The following is a 17189-nucleotide window of genomic DNA, read 5'->3' on the forward strand; positions in this document are numbered from 1 at the left end:
ATTGTTATACATAAAAATTGGTCATTTTTTGTTAAGTATATATTTTTTATAATTTTTTTTGTCTTAACAACCAATAATATTCTTAAAAAATCTCAAAATAATATATACTTAACAAAAAATAACCAAATGTTAAGAATAATAATATCACACTTTTCTAATCATACTTACAAAAAATTGCATCAAAATTCAATCTCTGATGTATTTTTTGAGAAAGTCATATTTAATGTTAGTTTTTTTTGCAAGATTATCCAACATTTAATATGTAATTCTCAAATAATACATTAGAGATTGAATTTTGATACAATTTTTTGCAAATATAATTAAAAAATAGATATTATTATCCAGAAAATTTTGGTGATTATTTGTTGAGTATATATTTTTTGTAATTTTTTTATTAATAACTAATAATACTTTTAAAAAAATTACAAAAAAAAAACTTAAATTTCAAATCAGAGAATCCACCGCCACTACCATAATCCTTATTCTTCCCCTAATACTATGGCATTCATATTGTCGAACCACTAGGAATCTTGCTTCGTCCTGGTTCCTCTCCTCCACGTCTGTCTCTGCAGCAAGCCAGTGTCCTTGATCCCCTTCTCTCACTGTCCGATCCCCGGTAGTTCCTCTCTCACCCTCAATCCAGTTATCCCGATGTGGGTAAGCACCACTGGACACCCTCTACTCAATTGCTTTATTTAGTGTTTGAAAAAGAGGCTAATAATTAGTTTAAAGTTGACATGCAAGTTTCTCCTAATGTGGTTAGCTGAGTTAATTTGTTAATAGGGAGTGGGTTTTGTTGATGAGGAGCATGAGTCTATTAATGGTGGATTCTAAGTTGGGGCTTAATTCTCAGTTTGACTGTGTTTTTTATTTTCTCACTGGTATATTTGATTCTTGTTGCTGATAATGGTTGCCTGTGAATGACGCGCATGTATGTCTCAATTCATGTAGAATTAATTTCCTATAAGTTTTTCATTAGTTTCGTTAAATAGAAAACAAACAGAGGACTCAATGAGGTAGGTAGTGGATAGAACTAGTACTGTGTATGAAGTTTAGTAGAAGATATCACACAAACAAGCAAGGACTCAACACTTGGCTATCCTTCTCTAGTCCAAATTAATTCAGTTAAACTAATATCGTATTTCCTCCCTTCAATATTCACAGCATCCAACTTAGTCAATACTAATAACGCTAAACCCATTATCATGATTCTCAAGTCTCCGACTCCCACTTACCATATAGGAGCCTTCCACTTATTTGTCATGCTAAAAAATATCTAATGCTTGGTGATGATGCCACAAACAATTAGACCTTAGAAAAGGGAAAAATTTTCAATCTTTCAGAAATTAGTAACCTTCAAAAACAGGAGAGGTGATTTAAACTAATAAGAATAGGCATGGAGTATTATATACAAGAATTAGGGTTCTATCTATCAAATATTGTTTGTTATGTATCAAAGACTTTGCACATTTGTTATGTATCCATGACTATATATTTTCGGTCAAATGAATTGTCTTAGTTCAAACTGAGAAAAAGTAGTATTAGAATAACGTGTATGATCAATATAAGCCTAATCAAATAACAAAACATGAAATCTCTGAAGGCTGTAGTGATCCTTGGGTTTTTTACTTTTCTAGATTCTTTTATTGACTCAATTTTCAGGTTTCAACTTTGAAGTGACTGGTCCATAAGTGAGCAGTGTTAACAGTGACACTATTTAGGCGATAGGAAGAAATTAATAATCAACTTAAAGTGTGAATTACGGAAATTATTGCTACCCAGGACATAGAAATTTCTTGCAATCAATTTTCATAGTCCAAATTGTTAAACATGATATTTTATTATAACTAAACATGATATTTTTCTAATTGTTAAACATGCTACTCCTAAGTCTTAAGCCTAAAATTAACTTCCAATAGTGCAGAATATTATGATGATTCTAGGCACTATAGAGAAATTATGAATACATCAATGGTTAACCTTTTTATACCTAACTTTGATTTCTTTGTTAATAGAGTCTCTCAACTCATGTACTCATGTACTCTCCTAATCTATATATAAGCTTGGAATGAAGTATTGAATTGTGAATTGCACAAGCTATATATTATACTTATTATAGTTTATATGTATGTGTGTTGTCTGGTGATGACACGCTATGTCCTACCATTAATATAATGATCTATATGATGATATATACAAATGCAATAGGAACGAGTTGGTAGTGTATTTCAGACCACAAATTTGGGCATAATACCTGTATACCAAGTAAGCTTAGTATCACATGATATTGATTTACCATAACTATCATTACTTATTAATACCTTTAATTGTTAGTGTATTTCATAATTCTGATTAAATTGTCTATTATCACCCTTAACTACGGTCTTTGGTCTCATATTATAAATTGTTTAGTATCAATATATCATAAATACCCGAGTTTAATTAATAGTAACTGGGGTATGCCAGTGTCTTTTTTACATATTAATAAATATTATTATCTATATATTAATTGTTATCACTTTGTTTTAATCCAAATGCAGTTAGGAAAGATGCCCAGAGTAGGTCATTTCACGAAGAAAGCCCGTGTAGACACATCATGTCAGCAGCCTCAAGTAGGATTTCATGCGGCTTCAACTTCGCAGAGAGCGCATTGCCCAATTCCGCTGTCCAGTGGCAGTGGTGCCCCCCGCATCCTCGTCTTTACGCCCCTTTCGTCCGCCCCGCAGCGAACCACTGTCTGCTCCACAGGCTTGCACGAATGATGTTTAAAACTTGGAGCCAGACGCCGAAGACTTAGACCCAGAGGTAGATGAGGTAGATTCTTTTGACCAATATGTTGATAACCTATTTGCTGCATCGGATGCTCAGAAGCACAAGGGACACAAGACCACTGAATTTTGGGATGTTAAAACAACTGGTATAAAAGAATTTATTTAATTCTATTTTTCATTTAGCTATTTTCCTATGATGTCGTCACAGCTTGGCTCAAATGGTAACTAACACAGAATAAATATGTTTTACAGAATCCGATGGCACAATCAAACCGGTCAAACTGAGTGTGAAGGAAGCTATGAAGCCAACTAACGGAAGAAAGATCGTACTCAGGTTTAACAGTGCACTGCAACCAGTTGGGGATGAAGCAGGTCTACTGAGCGGCGTTATGGAACTGCTAGGATCTGACTACACCAAATTCCCAATCTGTGAGAAGGATTGGAGAAAGATTCGCACCAAGGACAAGGTCTATAATGAATGTGTAAAGGTAAAATGTTATTTTTTTTCGTACCATTCCAGACTCATAATTTGAACACTACTGACAACTTAATTTTAATGTTACAGGAAATGTTCCATTTTAAAGAAGATAGTAGAGGAATTATCAAGCGTATAATATTCAAAATGCTAGGAAGGGCTTGGAAGGAAACGAGGAACAGATTATACCATCACTGCTATGACTCAAAACTTTCACTTGATGAAAATATTGAAAACTGCCCAAATAGAATTACCGCGGACCATTGGAGATGGTTTCTCGATTATCACAATAGTGAAGAGACACAGGTAATATAGTTTTGTTTCATAGCAGAAAAAGTCTATTTATGTCACATTGAGTTAGTCAGAACTAGTGTTTAGTAACTCTTAATTTGATAGCATGACAGGAGAAGTGTAAGAAAAATGCTGAGAATCGATCAAAGCAGCTTTACACCCACACTGGCAGATCGAAAAGCTTGGTAAGGCTCAGAGAAGAAGAGGTAATCTCTACAAGCAGAGTTGGCAGTAGAGAAATTGAAAAGAAAGGCAATGGAGGATGAAGTAGCAGTCGAGAAGAACAAAAGACAGGCAGTGGAGGATGAAGTAGCAGCCGGGAAGACAAAAAGACAGACAATGGAGGATGAAGTAGCAGCTAGGAAGGTCAGAATGCAGGCAATAGAGAGTGCTTTGATATGTCTACTTCAAGGGCAAGGTGGAAAGCTGCCATCAGACATCGCCGCATGGATGAGTGCATTGGAGGGACAGAATAAAAAGTAGATCTTAGGATTGTGGAACCTTTTTTTCTTTCAGATATACACTTTTTTGGTGTTGATTATGCAACTCTTAGTAAGGAGTACACTTTATTGATATTCGGATAATTATACCAATTAAATTAATGGTTTTGCTATTGTCGTTTACCTTGTAATTTATTTTTTGGGATATAAAATAATTTAACTTACTAATATTAAGAAGGATTAAAAAAAAAAGAAATTGTACATTAAAATAAAAAAGAGCGTTGATTACCAGTGTACAATACAGTATTTTTGCGGCCATTTAACCGGAAAATAGGGGCGGTTGCGAAATAGCCATTAGAAATTTGAAAAATCAGGTTAGGAGATAGCGGCGGTTTTAAACTGCCAAACCGCCGCCAGTTACATTTGAAAAAATAGTGGCCGTTAAACAGCAGCATTTTCAAACCGCCGATCATTACATTTGAACAAAACTGTGGTCATTAAACAGCAGCGGTTTCAAACCGCCGATCATTTCGTGTGGATCACTGTTGGGCAAATCACGGCAGTTTTAAACCGACTCTAAACATTGCGATGCTATTTCTGGGTTTTACGGCGGTTGTGCCAGCGGTTCCTAAAAACCGCCGCAAAATCATATAACCACCCCCTAATAGGCGACACTTAACGAACCGATGGAATCCCGTTTCGAGGCAGCTTAAAACCGCCGCAAATCACTCCAAAAACCGCCTCAATTTCCCGTTTCCTTTGTAGTGTATTTCTAGTATTTCTTTTGTACAATTCGATAATTTTTTCTCCTATATAATAGGATAGTACTCATTTTTCTTGAAGTCATTGCTATTCTTATCTTATACATTTTAGATAAGATTATAGATTGTGTGTATAATTGCATAATGATTATTGTACATTGTGAAGTGCTGACAAATGTTTAATTTTTAATAAATAATTGATTTATACATTTAATTGTACATTAAAAATATGAATTATTTATATATAACTAATTTTAAGATGGTTCAAAATATGGCTAAAAAAGAGTAAAGTATTTCTTAGAAGTGTGTTGGGTCAAAAGGGTGAAATCTAAAAAGAACATTCTGAAGAGTTGAATTTTTCTTTTAGTGAGAATTAAATTGGTGAAAGTGGATTGGTTGGATTTGAAGTGTAGAGAGTGACATCTAATTAGAAATAAACCAAACTAAATGTCTCATCATTAATTTCACATATCATGAGCATCCTTTTATCCGGACACCTCCTTGTCACGAACACTCGGAAAACTTTAACTTAACTTGTGAAAATCAACTTCCTCCTTACACCCATTTTTAGTTAAAAAGACTTGAAATGATGGAACATGTAAAAACACTTTCTGCTAACTACCCTATTTAGTAACAAACCTTGAGATAAAAGGGAGTAAACTGAATATCACATTGTAACCATTGGACAATGTACTCCTCCTTCAAAATGGCTTGGGCTTATAAAAGGACCTTAATCCACTTCTCTTGAGAGACTTTTTTCTCTGAAACTTGAGAGATCACATATCAATCCTTTAATCTAATTCTTCCTATTATTCTTCACTTTACTCATAGATTTCAAAAAATCAGCATTCGGTGGAACACCCGACAGCAAATCATTGTCCACTTTAAAAGAGCTCATTCACTCTCTTATGACATTAGTGAAGGTCTCTACACTTGTTTTTCACTTTCATTTCTCATCTTTAGTTCTTGTGTTGCTTATTTGCTATTAATAGAAGCTTTTCCCTCACAAATTTATTTACCGTTAATCTCTTATCTTAAACTTTCTTTACTTAATTTCTTCATACAAAACTCACCCGAATCATTTGGTGACTCCACTGGGGAGGAATACTTTGATGCAATGGCTGAATCTAGCAACACTCAATCTGGGCAGAATCGACCACCCAGGTGACGTTCAATAACCCTTCGAACTTTAATCTTAGCTTGGGAACACCTCAACATGAGGACAAGTGCAACCAAAAAGAGGAAACATGGAGCAGTAGAATTTGGGTTCAGGAGGAGGAGAAGCTCCTACCTTTGAAAATTTTTTCACACCCCATACTGGAGGTATGCTGGTCTGCACACTCACATTGCTATTCCTGCTCCCGTGTACAACTAGATGATAGACAACCAGGAAAAGATATAGGCTTTAATCACTAAAATGATGGCTAGAGACCAAATAAGATATAGAACCCCTTTACTACCTCCAATCATGAATCAGGAGCATATGGAGAAAGACAAGAACACCCTTGTCACTCGTAGGGAGTTGGTGCGTATTCTAAAGGACAAAGGAATGGAAAATGAACCCATTTGGGAGATAAATCCACCATTTGAACATTATAATTTGGCAAAATTGTACCCTTAGAGGTATTAACCACCTACCTTTTGCAAGTTTGATGGTGCTGGAAGTGCCAAAGAACACGTCCTGTCATTCTTGGATGACTTTGGGGTGTTCAGAAACCACCATGAGTTCAAGATCAGAAAGTTTTCCAAGTCATTGACAGGAAAGACGTTCACTTGGTATGCTAAGTTAAAAGCCAATAGCATCAACATCTGAGCGCAATTGGTGACAGAATTCTGCAATAAGTTCCTAGAAGAGGAACCATCCAGGCACATCATGGACTTAAGAAGTGTAAAATAGAGACAAAGAGAAGGATTGGTGACATTTATCAAGCGATATATAGAGATCAAGCTTTACTTTACAAGGACATCCTCCCAGAATCACAATTGTTGTATGGGTGGTGTGCAAAATCGTGATCATTCCATTCCTTGGTAACAACGCTAAAAACGCAATACGCACGTTCATGATCTTATATCTGTTTCACAACTTCGTACAACCAACCAGCAAGTGCATTGGGTCGTCTAAGTAATAAACCTTACGTGAGTAAAGGTCGATCCCACGGAGATTGTCGGCTTGAAGCAAGCTATGGTCACTTTGTAAATCTCAGTCAGGCGGATTAAATTGTATTAAGAAATTATAGTGGATGAAAATAAATAAAATATAAAATAGGATAGTGGTACTTATGTAATTCATTGGTGAGAATTTCAGATAAGCGTATAGAGATGCTTTCGTCCCTCTGAACCTCTGCTTTCCTGCTGTCTTCATCCAATCCTTCCTACTCCTTTCCATGGCAAGCTGTATGTTGGGCATCACCGTTGTCAAAGGCTACTTCCCGTCCTCTCAGTGAAAATGGTCCAAGATGCTCTATCACGGCACGTCTATTCATCTGTCGGTTCTCGATCATACTGGAATAGGATCCATTGATCCTTTTGCGTCTGTCACTACGCCCAGCACTCGCGAGTTTGAAGCTCGTCACAGCCATCCCTTCCCAGATCCTACTCGGAATACCACAGACAAGGTTTAGACTTTCCGGATCTCAAGAATGGCCATCCATGGGTTCTAACTTATACCACGAAGACACTAATAACTCGGACTCGGTCTCCTGTATTAGATATCCAAGAGATATCCATTCAATCTAAGGTAGAACGGAAGTGGTTGTCAGGCACGTGTTCATAAGTTGAGAATGATGATGACTATCACGATCATCACATCCATCATATTGAAGTGCGAATGAATATCTTAGAAGCGGAATAAGTAGAATTGAATAGAAAAACAGTAGTACTTTGCATTAATCTTTGAGGAACAGCAGAGCTCCACACCTTAATCTATGGTATGTAGAAACTCTACCATTGAAAATACATAAGTGATGAAGGTCCAGGCATGGCCGAGAGGCCAGCCCCCAAACGTGATCTAAAGATCAAACTAAAGATGTAAATACAATAGTAAAAAGTCATATTTATACTAAACTAGTTACTAGGGTTTACAGAAATAAGTAATTGATGTAGAAATCCACTTCCGGGGCCCACTTGGTGTGTGCTTGGGCTGAGCTTGAAGTTTACACGTGGAGAGGTCATTCTTGGAGTTGAACGCCAGTTTGTAACGTGTTTCTGGCGTTGAACTCCACTTTGCAACTTGTTTCTGGCGCTGAACGCCAGACTGCAGCATGGAACTGGCGTTGAACGCCAGTTTACATCATCAATCCTTATTCAAATTATGGACTATTATATATTTCTGAAAATCCCTGGATGTCTACTTTCCAACGCAATTAGAAGCGCGCCATTTGAAGTTCTGTAGCTCTAGAAAATCCACTTTGAATCCAACACCAACAGCATCTGCAGTCCTTCTTCAACCTCTGATTCTGATTTTTGCTCAGGTCCCTCAATTTCAGCCAGAAAATACCTGAAATCACAGAAAAACACACAAACTCATAGTAAAGTCCAAAATGTGAATTTTAATTAAAAAATAATAAAAATATAATGAAAACTAATTAAATCATACTAAAAACATACTAAAAACAATGCCAAAAGTGTATAAATTATCCGCTCATCACAACACCAAACTTAAATTGTTGCTTGTCCCCAAGTAATTGAAAATCAAATAGGATAAAAAGAAGAGAATATACTATAAATTCCAAAATATCAATGAAACTTAGCTCCAATCAGATGAGCGGGACTTGTAGCTTTTTGCCTCTTGAATAGTTTTGGCATCTCACTTTATCCATTGAGGTTCAGAATGATTGGCATCTATAGGAACTCAGAGTTCAGATAGTGTTATTGATTCTCCTAGTTCAGTATGTTGATTCTTGAACACAGCTACTTTATGAGTCTTGGCCGTGGCCCTAAGCACTTTGTTTTCCAGTATTACCACCGGATACATAAATGCCACAGACACATAACTGGGTGAACCTTTTCAGATTGTGACTCAGCTTTGCTAAAGTCCCCAATTAGAGGTGTCCAGGGTTCTTAAGCACACTCTTCTTTTGCTTTGGACCTTGACTTTAACCGCTCAGTCTCAAGTTTTCACTTGACACCTTCATGCCACAAGCACATGGTTAGAGACAGCTTGGTTTAGCCGCTTAGGCCAGGATTTTATTCCTTTAGGCCCTCCTATCCACTGATGCTCAAAGCCTTGGATCCTTTTTAGTGCCCTTGCCTTTTGGTTTTAAGGGTTACTGGCTTTTTGCTCTTGCCTTTTGGTTTAAAGAGCTTTTGGCTTTTTCTGCTTGCTTTTTCTTTTCTCTCTCTATTATTTTTTTGCCATTTTTCTCTCTTTTTTTTCGCAAGCTTTCTGTATTCACTACTTTTTCTTGCTTCAAGAATCAATTTTATGATTTTTCAGATTATCAAATAACATTTCTCCTGCTCATCATTCTTTCAAGAGCCAACATATTTAACATTCTTAAACAACAACTTCAAAAGACATATGCACTATTCAAGCATTCATTCAGAAAACAAAAAGTATTGTCACCACATCAAAATAATTAAACTAGATTCAAGGATGAATTCGAAACCATGTACTTCTTGTTCTTTTGTAATTAAAATATTTTTCATTCAAGAGAGGTGATAGATTCATAGGACATTCATACTTTAAGGCATAGACACTTAAATACTAGTGATCATGAAGACAAAAACATAAACAAACATAAAGCATAAAAATCGAAAAACAGGAAAATAAATAAACAAGGAGATTAAGGAATGAGTCCACGTTAGTGAGGGTGGCGTCTTCCTCTTCTTGAAGAACCAATGGTGCTTTTGAGCTCCTCTATGTCTCTTCCTTGTCTTTCTTGCTCCTCCCTCATAGCTCTTTGATCTTCTCTAATTTCATGGAGGATGATGGAGTTCTCTTGATGTTCCACCCTTAATTGTCCCATGTTGTGTGGAGGAAAATGTATCCCCTGAGGTATCTCAGGGATCTCTTGATTTGCAGTCAAATGTTCTACCACTGAGCTATAGACCCTTGAGATGAATTTCTCCATCTCCTATGACTCGGAGTTGGAAACTTTTGTCTTCCCTTTCCTCTTTCTAGAGGTTTCTTTGGCCTTAGGTGCCATCAATGGTTATCAAAAAACAAAAAAAGATATGCTTTTACCACACCAAACTTAGAATGTTGCTCGCCCTCGAGCAAAAGAAGAAAGAATAGTAGAAGAAGAAGAAGAAGATATGGAGGAGATGGAGGGATGTGTGTATTTAGCTATATGGGTGGGCTTGGGTGGAAAAGAGATTTTGAATTTTGAAGGTAGGTGGGGTGTATGATGTGAGTGGTGAATGGAAAACAGAAGGGATGACTGTGAATGGAGAGAGAGAGAGAGAGGGTGATATAGGATTATGAGGAGGGAAGGTGAGTGGAGGTATGTGAGAATCCTGTGGGGTCCACAGATCCTGAGGTGTTTGAGGATTTCTCATCCCTTCACCTTTGAGGCGTGTAAAACGCCCTATATATGCAATCCTGGCATTTAAACGCCGAAGTGATGCTTGTTCTGGGCGTTCAACACCCATATGCAGCATATTTCTGGCGTTGAACGCCAGCTCCATGCTTGTTTCTGGCGTTCAGCGCCAGCTCCATGCTCTGTTCTGGCGTTGAACGCCAGCCAGATGCTCCTTACTGGCGTTTGAACACCAGTGAGTCCTTCCTCCAGGGTGTGATTTTTCTTCTGCTGTTTTTTGATTCTGTTTTTAATTTTTTGATATATTTTGTGGCTCCACATGATCATGAACCTAATAAAACATAAAATAACAAAGAGAAAAAAAACTGAAAATAAAACTTCAAATTCATAAATGAAAATTACAACTAAAACTACTACTAAGAAAAGAAAAGAAGAGAAAAGGAAGAAGAGTGGTTGAGGGGAGGGGTCCGAAGACCCACTCCCCTTGGAGTGTGCCAATTCACAGAAGTTCAAATTGGTCTTCACTCTCTCCCCCTTCCTTTAATTCTCAGAATTCCAGAATGACTTGAATGTAAAAACTAAGGCCTTTATATAGGCTCTCCTAAATCACAAAATGAAATTTAAAGCAAATTACAATTAAATGAAAATTCCTATTCTAGATGCTTCTTGTGGCCTTGATTGGTTGACAATTGTGGGCCTGCTTGCTTGAGCTTGGAAGTGGACTTGAGAGAGAAGTGAGTTAAGTTGAGGTCCAGGTGCTAAAGTTAGTGCTAAAGTTAGCCACACTAACGCTACAAGTGTGGCGTTAGTGCTAAAGTTATTGTGGCTAACGTTGCACTTGCTGCCCAGTTGGTGTTTTTGGGACTTAAACGATGCCTCTTGTTTGTACTCAAATTTCATGCCCACTATGGAGTATTATATATCGTTGGAAAGCTCTGAATGTCATCTTTCTAACGCAACTAGAATCACTTCAATTGGACCTCTGTAGCTCAAGTTATGCTCCTTTGAAGTGGACATGGTCGCTGGCATATATGCCAACGTTACTGGAAATGTTGATTGCCAATAACGCTAGCGATTTCCCGTTTCTGAAGCTCAAACTTATTGTCCACCCCATACTATTATATATTGTTGGAAAACCCTGGATGTTTACTTTCCAATGCCTTTGGAAGCGCATCATTTGAAGCTCTACAACTCGAGTTATACTTCTTGGAAGGTGAAGAGGTCAGTTGACCTAAATACAGGCTGATACCATGTTCATCATTGCACTTTCGGGGCAGGTTTTCTCCCTCAAATTTAGTGTCAACCATGTAGTACCATATATTCTTGGAAAGCTCTGAAATCCTACTTTCCAATGCCACTGGAATCACCTCATTTGGAGCTTTGTGGCTCAAGTTATGCGTGTTTGAAGAAGGCATGGTCAGGCTGCCAGGTGGGACCTTTGCCCACGTTAACTACCACGTTAACTAAGTTAACGTGGGAGTTAACGTGGCTTATTGGGGGCTTGTGAGTTCACTCCAACGTTAGTGAGAATGTTTGGTGTCACCAACGTTGTCGATCACCACCTTTCTCCATGTTAACTTCCACGTTAACTAAGTTAACGTGGGAGTTAACGTGGCTTTGTTGTAACTTGGGCCAATGTTAGTGACAATGTTGAATGTCACTAACGTTGAATTTCCCCCTTTCTTATTAACGTTAGAGGTCACGTTAACTAAGTTAACGTGGCAACTAACGTGGCCACTTATGAGCATTTGCCAACGTTAGTGACAATGTTGAATGTCACTAACGTTGAATTTCCCCCTTTCTTATTAACGTTAGAGGTCACGTTAACTAAGTTAACGTGCGAGTTAACGTGGCTTATTGGGGGCTTGTGAGTTCACTCCAACGTTAGTGAGAATGTTTGGTGTCACCAACGTTGTCGATCACCACCTTTCTCCACGTTAACTTCTCCGTTAACTAAGTTAACGTGGCAACTAACGTGGCCACTTATGAGCATTTGCCAACGTTAGTGACAATGTTAAGTGTCACTAACGTTAGCTCCATTTCCTTTCTTCAAAGTTAATGCCACTATCTTTTCTCACTAACCAGAGCTTATTCATACAAGTAAATTCCTCACACAGGAGCACCACAGACACATGCTTCAAGATTAAAACCATTGGTGCCTAGCCTTATTGCTTACTTTTTTTTCTTTTATTCTTCCACTTTCATTGTTCTTTCCCTCTTTCTTATTAGGATCTTCTTATTTAGCTAGTCTCATGGGGTGTGTCTCAAGCATAGTATTCATGACAGATAGTTGTCTTCCCACCTTATGGTTGAACTAACTTAGCTAACTTATGACCACACCATAAACTCATGAACTTACTCCATAGTATGAACTCTACTCTGGTCTTTTATAAAACACTTATTCTCTTTTCATTTGATTCAACAGGGACAAGCATACTAGTAAGCAAAGTAAGGATGCAGTAATGACATTCAGACTAGAAAACACAGCCTTAATCAATAAAAAGAATTGACATGCTTATTCACAAGGAGGAAGCACACATACATACAAAGAACATAGAAGACAATCATGCAAATTAAAATGCTAGAAATCAGTAAGAGGAGAAATGAACTTTACCACCTTGTATTTTGTCTTCCTTGTTGTTGCCCTTTTCCTCCTATTCTTCCCCTTCCCACACCAGACATAGAATGATTGCTTATACTCAAGCACAATTAAAATAGTGGTGACGGGGTTTATGATGGATCATGAATGTCTTAAAATAAAGTGTGAGTATGCATGTGTTTTAGCAAGCAAGATTATGGATCACAACAAAAGCACAAGAAGTAAAACAGAGACAATGTGATTGCATTAATGAGTGGTGTTGGCATGGTACTTTGCATGAAAGTTAAGTGGCAACACCAAACTTAGTGTGCCACTGTCAATTCAGAATGTTGCAAGTACCCAGTGAAGATTGAAAATCAAATTATTGCATGGAAACACCAAACTTAGAGTGCAATCATATGCCAAATTGTTGAAATTAAACTAAGCAAAGCAAGAAAATGTTACCTACGGTTGGGTTGCCTCCCAACAAGCGCTCTTTTAATGTCATTAGCTTGACATGTTGTTCATGACTTTCTTCCTCTTCTTCCAGTTTGTTAAGAGAAATGACTTCAAGAGGAAAGAGGAGCCAGTTAATGCCCCTTGTTTTGAGTGCCTCTCCCCAGCAAGCTTTCTTCTGTTGTTAGCTTGAGTAAACTTGCTTGTTGGGGTGGGGGTGGGATGGCTTTTGTTTGACCTTTTCTTCTTCATGAATATTGTCCTTCTTTTCTTGGTCACCATCCTTTTGTTAGTGTTCATGTTGATTGCCTTTACCACCTTGATTTCAGGACTTGGGTATTGTATGATGGTCGGAGCATCCTCTTCATCAAGAGCTTCTTGAATTGGTGGTTCAATGAACTCACCCTTTATGCAACTCTCTGTTTCCTTGGAGTGTGGACTCCCTTGATTGACTTCCTCCTTTTTTCTTGACCTTTGAATGAACTCCTCTGTTTCTGGAGAGAGTGAAGTGGTCTCTCTTTGTGATCTCAGCTCTTCAATGAATTGTTCTTCAGAATAGAGTTGTGCATTCTGTCTCAATTTTTCTTTATGGTCTCTTTCTGCTATTTTCTCCTCTTCAATTGTTTTTATTCTTTCTTCAAGGAGGAGTTCTATCCTAGTGAGTCTCTCCTCTATTCTACTTTTTCTGCATTCTTCAATGATGAGTTCCATCCTAGCAAGTTTATCTAAAGGAGGTTGGGTAGGTTGTAATGGTTGGTCAGGATTGGCTTGTGAATGGAATTGGTTGTTTTGTGGTTGTGTGTTCTGAAAATGGTATGACTCTTGTGGGTAGTGGATTGAGTTTTGTGGGTGGTGAAATGAATTGTATGGATTTTGGATAGACTTTTGTACTGAGGCATACTCAAATGATGAAGGATTTAGGCATGTAAAACTTGGAGGTGAGGTAGTATAATTGAGAGGTGATGGCTCTTGATGAATGGGGTATGAATGAGTGAAATCTCTTTGATTATGATCTTCCCAGCCACAACTTGAGTAGTGATCAATTTCACCAAAATATGGACCATTTTGTGGCTCTGGAAAGTACCCCATTTTATGTTCTTGATACTCCCACCCACCATGAGCATAGTAAAGTGAATCATTATGTGGTGGTGGAGAGTTTCCCATGAAATATGATTGACTAAAACATGATGGATGCTCCTTTCTTTCCTGCAGAAAGCTCTGTTTCAAACAATAATCACCAAAAGAAATTGGAATCTCCATTGTCACAGATGAGAAAATTCCCAGTGAGGCAATATCACAAACAGTTAGTGAGCAAAAGAAAATAAAGAAACAAAAGAAAACAAAGACAAAAGAAAAGTGTCTAATCTAGTAAATCAATCAACCGGTAGTTTGTTAATCACAATTAATCCCCGACAACGGCGCCATAAACTTGATGCGCGAAAAACTTGCAGAGCTCTCTAACCCAATGTAATGAGTTAGTTGATCATTGCTCTACAAAAATAGAAAAGAAAGAAAGTGCAGAAAAGTAAAGATGAAAGATTGAAACTGAAATTGAAACTTCAAAATTCATAAATGAAAATTACAACTAAAATGAAACTACTCCTAAGGAAGAAAAGAAGAGAAAAGGAAGAAGAGTGGTTGAGGGGAGGGGCCCGAAGACCCACTCCCCTTGGAGTGTGCCAATTCACAAAAGTTCGAATTGGTCTTCACTCTCTCCCCCTTCCTTCAATTCTCAGAATTCTAGAATGGCTTGAATGTAAAAACTAAGGCCTTTATATAGGCTCTCCTAAATTACAAAATGAAATTAAAAGCAAATTACAATTAAATGAAAATTCCTATTCTAGATGCTTCTTGTGGCCTTGATTGGTTGACAATTGTGGGCCTGCTTGCTTGAGCTTGGAAGTGGACTTGAGAGAGAAGTGAGTTAAGTTGAGGTCCAGGTGCTAAAGTTAGTGCTAAAGTTAGCCACACTAACGCTACAAGTGTGGCGTTAGTGCTAAAGTTAGCCACACTAACGCTACAAGTGTGGCGTTAGTGCTAAAGTTAGCCACACTAACGCTACAAGTGTGGCGTTAGTGCTAAAGTTAGCCACACTAACGCTACAAGTGTGGCGTTAGTGCTAAAGTTAGCCACACTAACGCTACAAGTGTGGCGTTAGTGCTAAAGTTAGCCACACTAACGCTACAAGTGTGGCGTTAGTGCTAAAGTTAGCCACACTAACGCTACAAGTGTGGCGTTAGTGCTAAAGTTAGCCACACTAACGCTACAAGTGTGGCGTTAGTGCTAAAGTTAGCCACACTAACGCTACAAGTGTGGCGTTAGTGCTAAAGTTAGCCACACTAACGCTACAAGTGTGGCGTTAGTGCTAAAGTTAGCCACACTAACGCTACAAGTGTGGCGTTAGTGCTAAAGTTAGCCACACTAACGCTACAAGTGTGGCGTTGGTGCTGAAGTTATTGTGGCTAACGTTGCACTTGCTGCCCAGTTGGTATTTTTGGGGCTTAAAAGATGCCTCTGGTTTGTGCTCCAATTTCATGCCCACTATAGAGTATTATATATCGTTAGAAAGCTCTGAATGTCAGCTTTCTAACGCAACTGGAATCACCTCATTTGAAGCTTTGTGGCTCAAGTTATGCGTGTTTGAAGAAGGCATGGTCAGGCTGCCAGGTGGGACCTTTGCCCACGTTAACTACCACGTTAACTAAGTTAACGTGGGAGTTAACGTGGCTTATTGGGGGCTTGTGAGTTCACTCTTATGAGCATTTGCGAACGTTAGTGACAATGTTGAATGTCACTAACGTTGGCTCCATTTCCTTTCTTCAAAGTTAATGCCACTATCTTTTCTCACTAACGTTGGGGCTTTCCTTCCTTCCACGTTAGTGCCCACGTTAGTGTAACTAACGTAGCTACTAACGTGGCTTCTTCTCTTCTTCTTTTGGCCTGAAATCAATCAAACAAAGAGCATCAAAGTCTTGCTCTTAATCATGGGATCATGCATCATCCAATTTATCATATAATTCATGCAAAATTCTCATGAAATCATTCAAAGTTCACCATGTTTGCTTGAATCAAGATGTAAGTGAATATCTACCCAAATCTAGCTTATTTCCTAAGAAAATGCATGAAACTACCTTAAAAACAGTAAAGAAAAGGTCAGTGAAACTGGCCAAAATGCCCTGGCATCAAAAATAAAATAAAAATGATTAAATAACATTGGGTTGCCTCCCAACAAGTGCTTCTTTAATATCAATAGCTTGACAGTGGGCTCTCATGGAGCCACACAAGTGATCAGGTCAATTTTATAGACTCCCAACACCAAACCTAGAGTTTGGATATGGGAGTTCAACACCAAACTTAGAGTTTGATTGTGGGTGCTTCATTTGACTCTGTACTAAGAGAAGCTTTTCATGCTTCCTCTCCATGGTTACAGAAGGAGATCCTTGAGTTTTAAACACAAGGGAGTCCTCATTCAGTTGAAGGATCAATTCTCCTCTGTCCACATCAATCACAACTCTTGCTATGGCTAGGAAGAGTCTTCCAAGGATGATGGATTCATCCTCATCCTTCCCAGTATCTAGGATTATGAAATCAGCAGGGATGTAAAGGCCTTCAACCTTTACTAACACGTCCTCTACTTGACCATAAGCCTGTTTTCTTGAATTGTCTGCCATCTCTAATGAGATTCTGGAAGCTTGCACCTCAAAGATTCCCAATTTCTCTATTACGGAGAGGGGCATGAGGTTTATCCCTGACCCAAGGTCACACAGAGCCTTCTCAAAGGTCATGGTGCCTATAGTGCAAGGTATTAAGAACTTTCCAGGATCCTGTTTCTTCTGAGGCAATCTCAGTTGATCCAGATCACTCAGTTCATTGGTGAGCAAGGGAGGTTCATCTTCCCAAGTCTCATTACCAAATAATTTGGCATTCAGCTTCATGA

General features: G+C 38.1%; 1 protein-coding gene across 1 annotated transcript; it reads left to right on the forward strand.

Moving 5' to 3' along the window:
- LOC110265442 lies at positions 2896-3890 on the forward strand. The gene is made up of 2 exons (XM_021108400.1): positions 2896-3259; positions 3337-3890. The coding sequence occupies exons 1-2, from the start codon at positions 3071-3073 to the stop codon at positions 3559-3561; spliced, it is 414 nt and encodes a 137-aa protein (XP_020964059.1). The 5' UTR covers positions 2896-3070; the 3' UTR covers positions 3562-3890.

Source organism: Arachis ipaensis, chromosome B08 (assembly GCF_000816755.2).
Source record: "Arachis ipaensis cultivar K30076 chromosome B08, Araip1.1, whole genome shotgun sequence".
Lineage (NCBI taxonomy): Eukaryota > Viridiplantae > Streptophyta > Magnoliopsida > Fabales > Fabaceae > Arachis > Arachis ipaensis.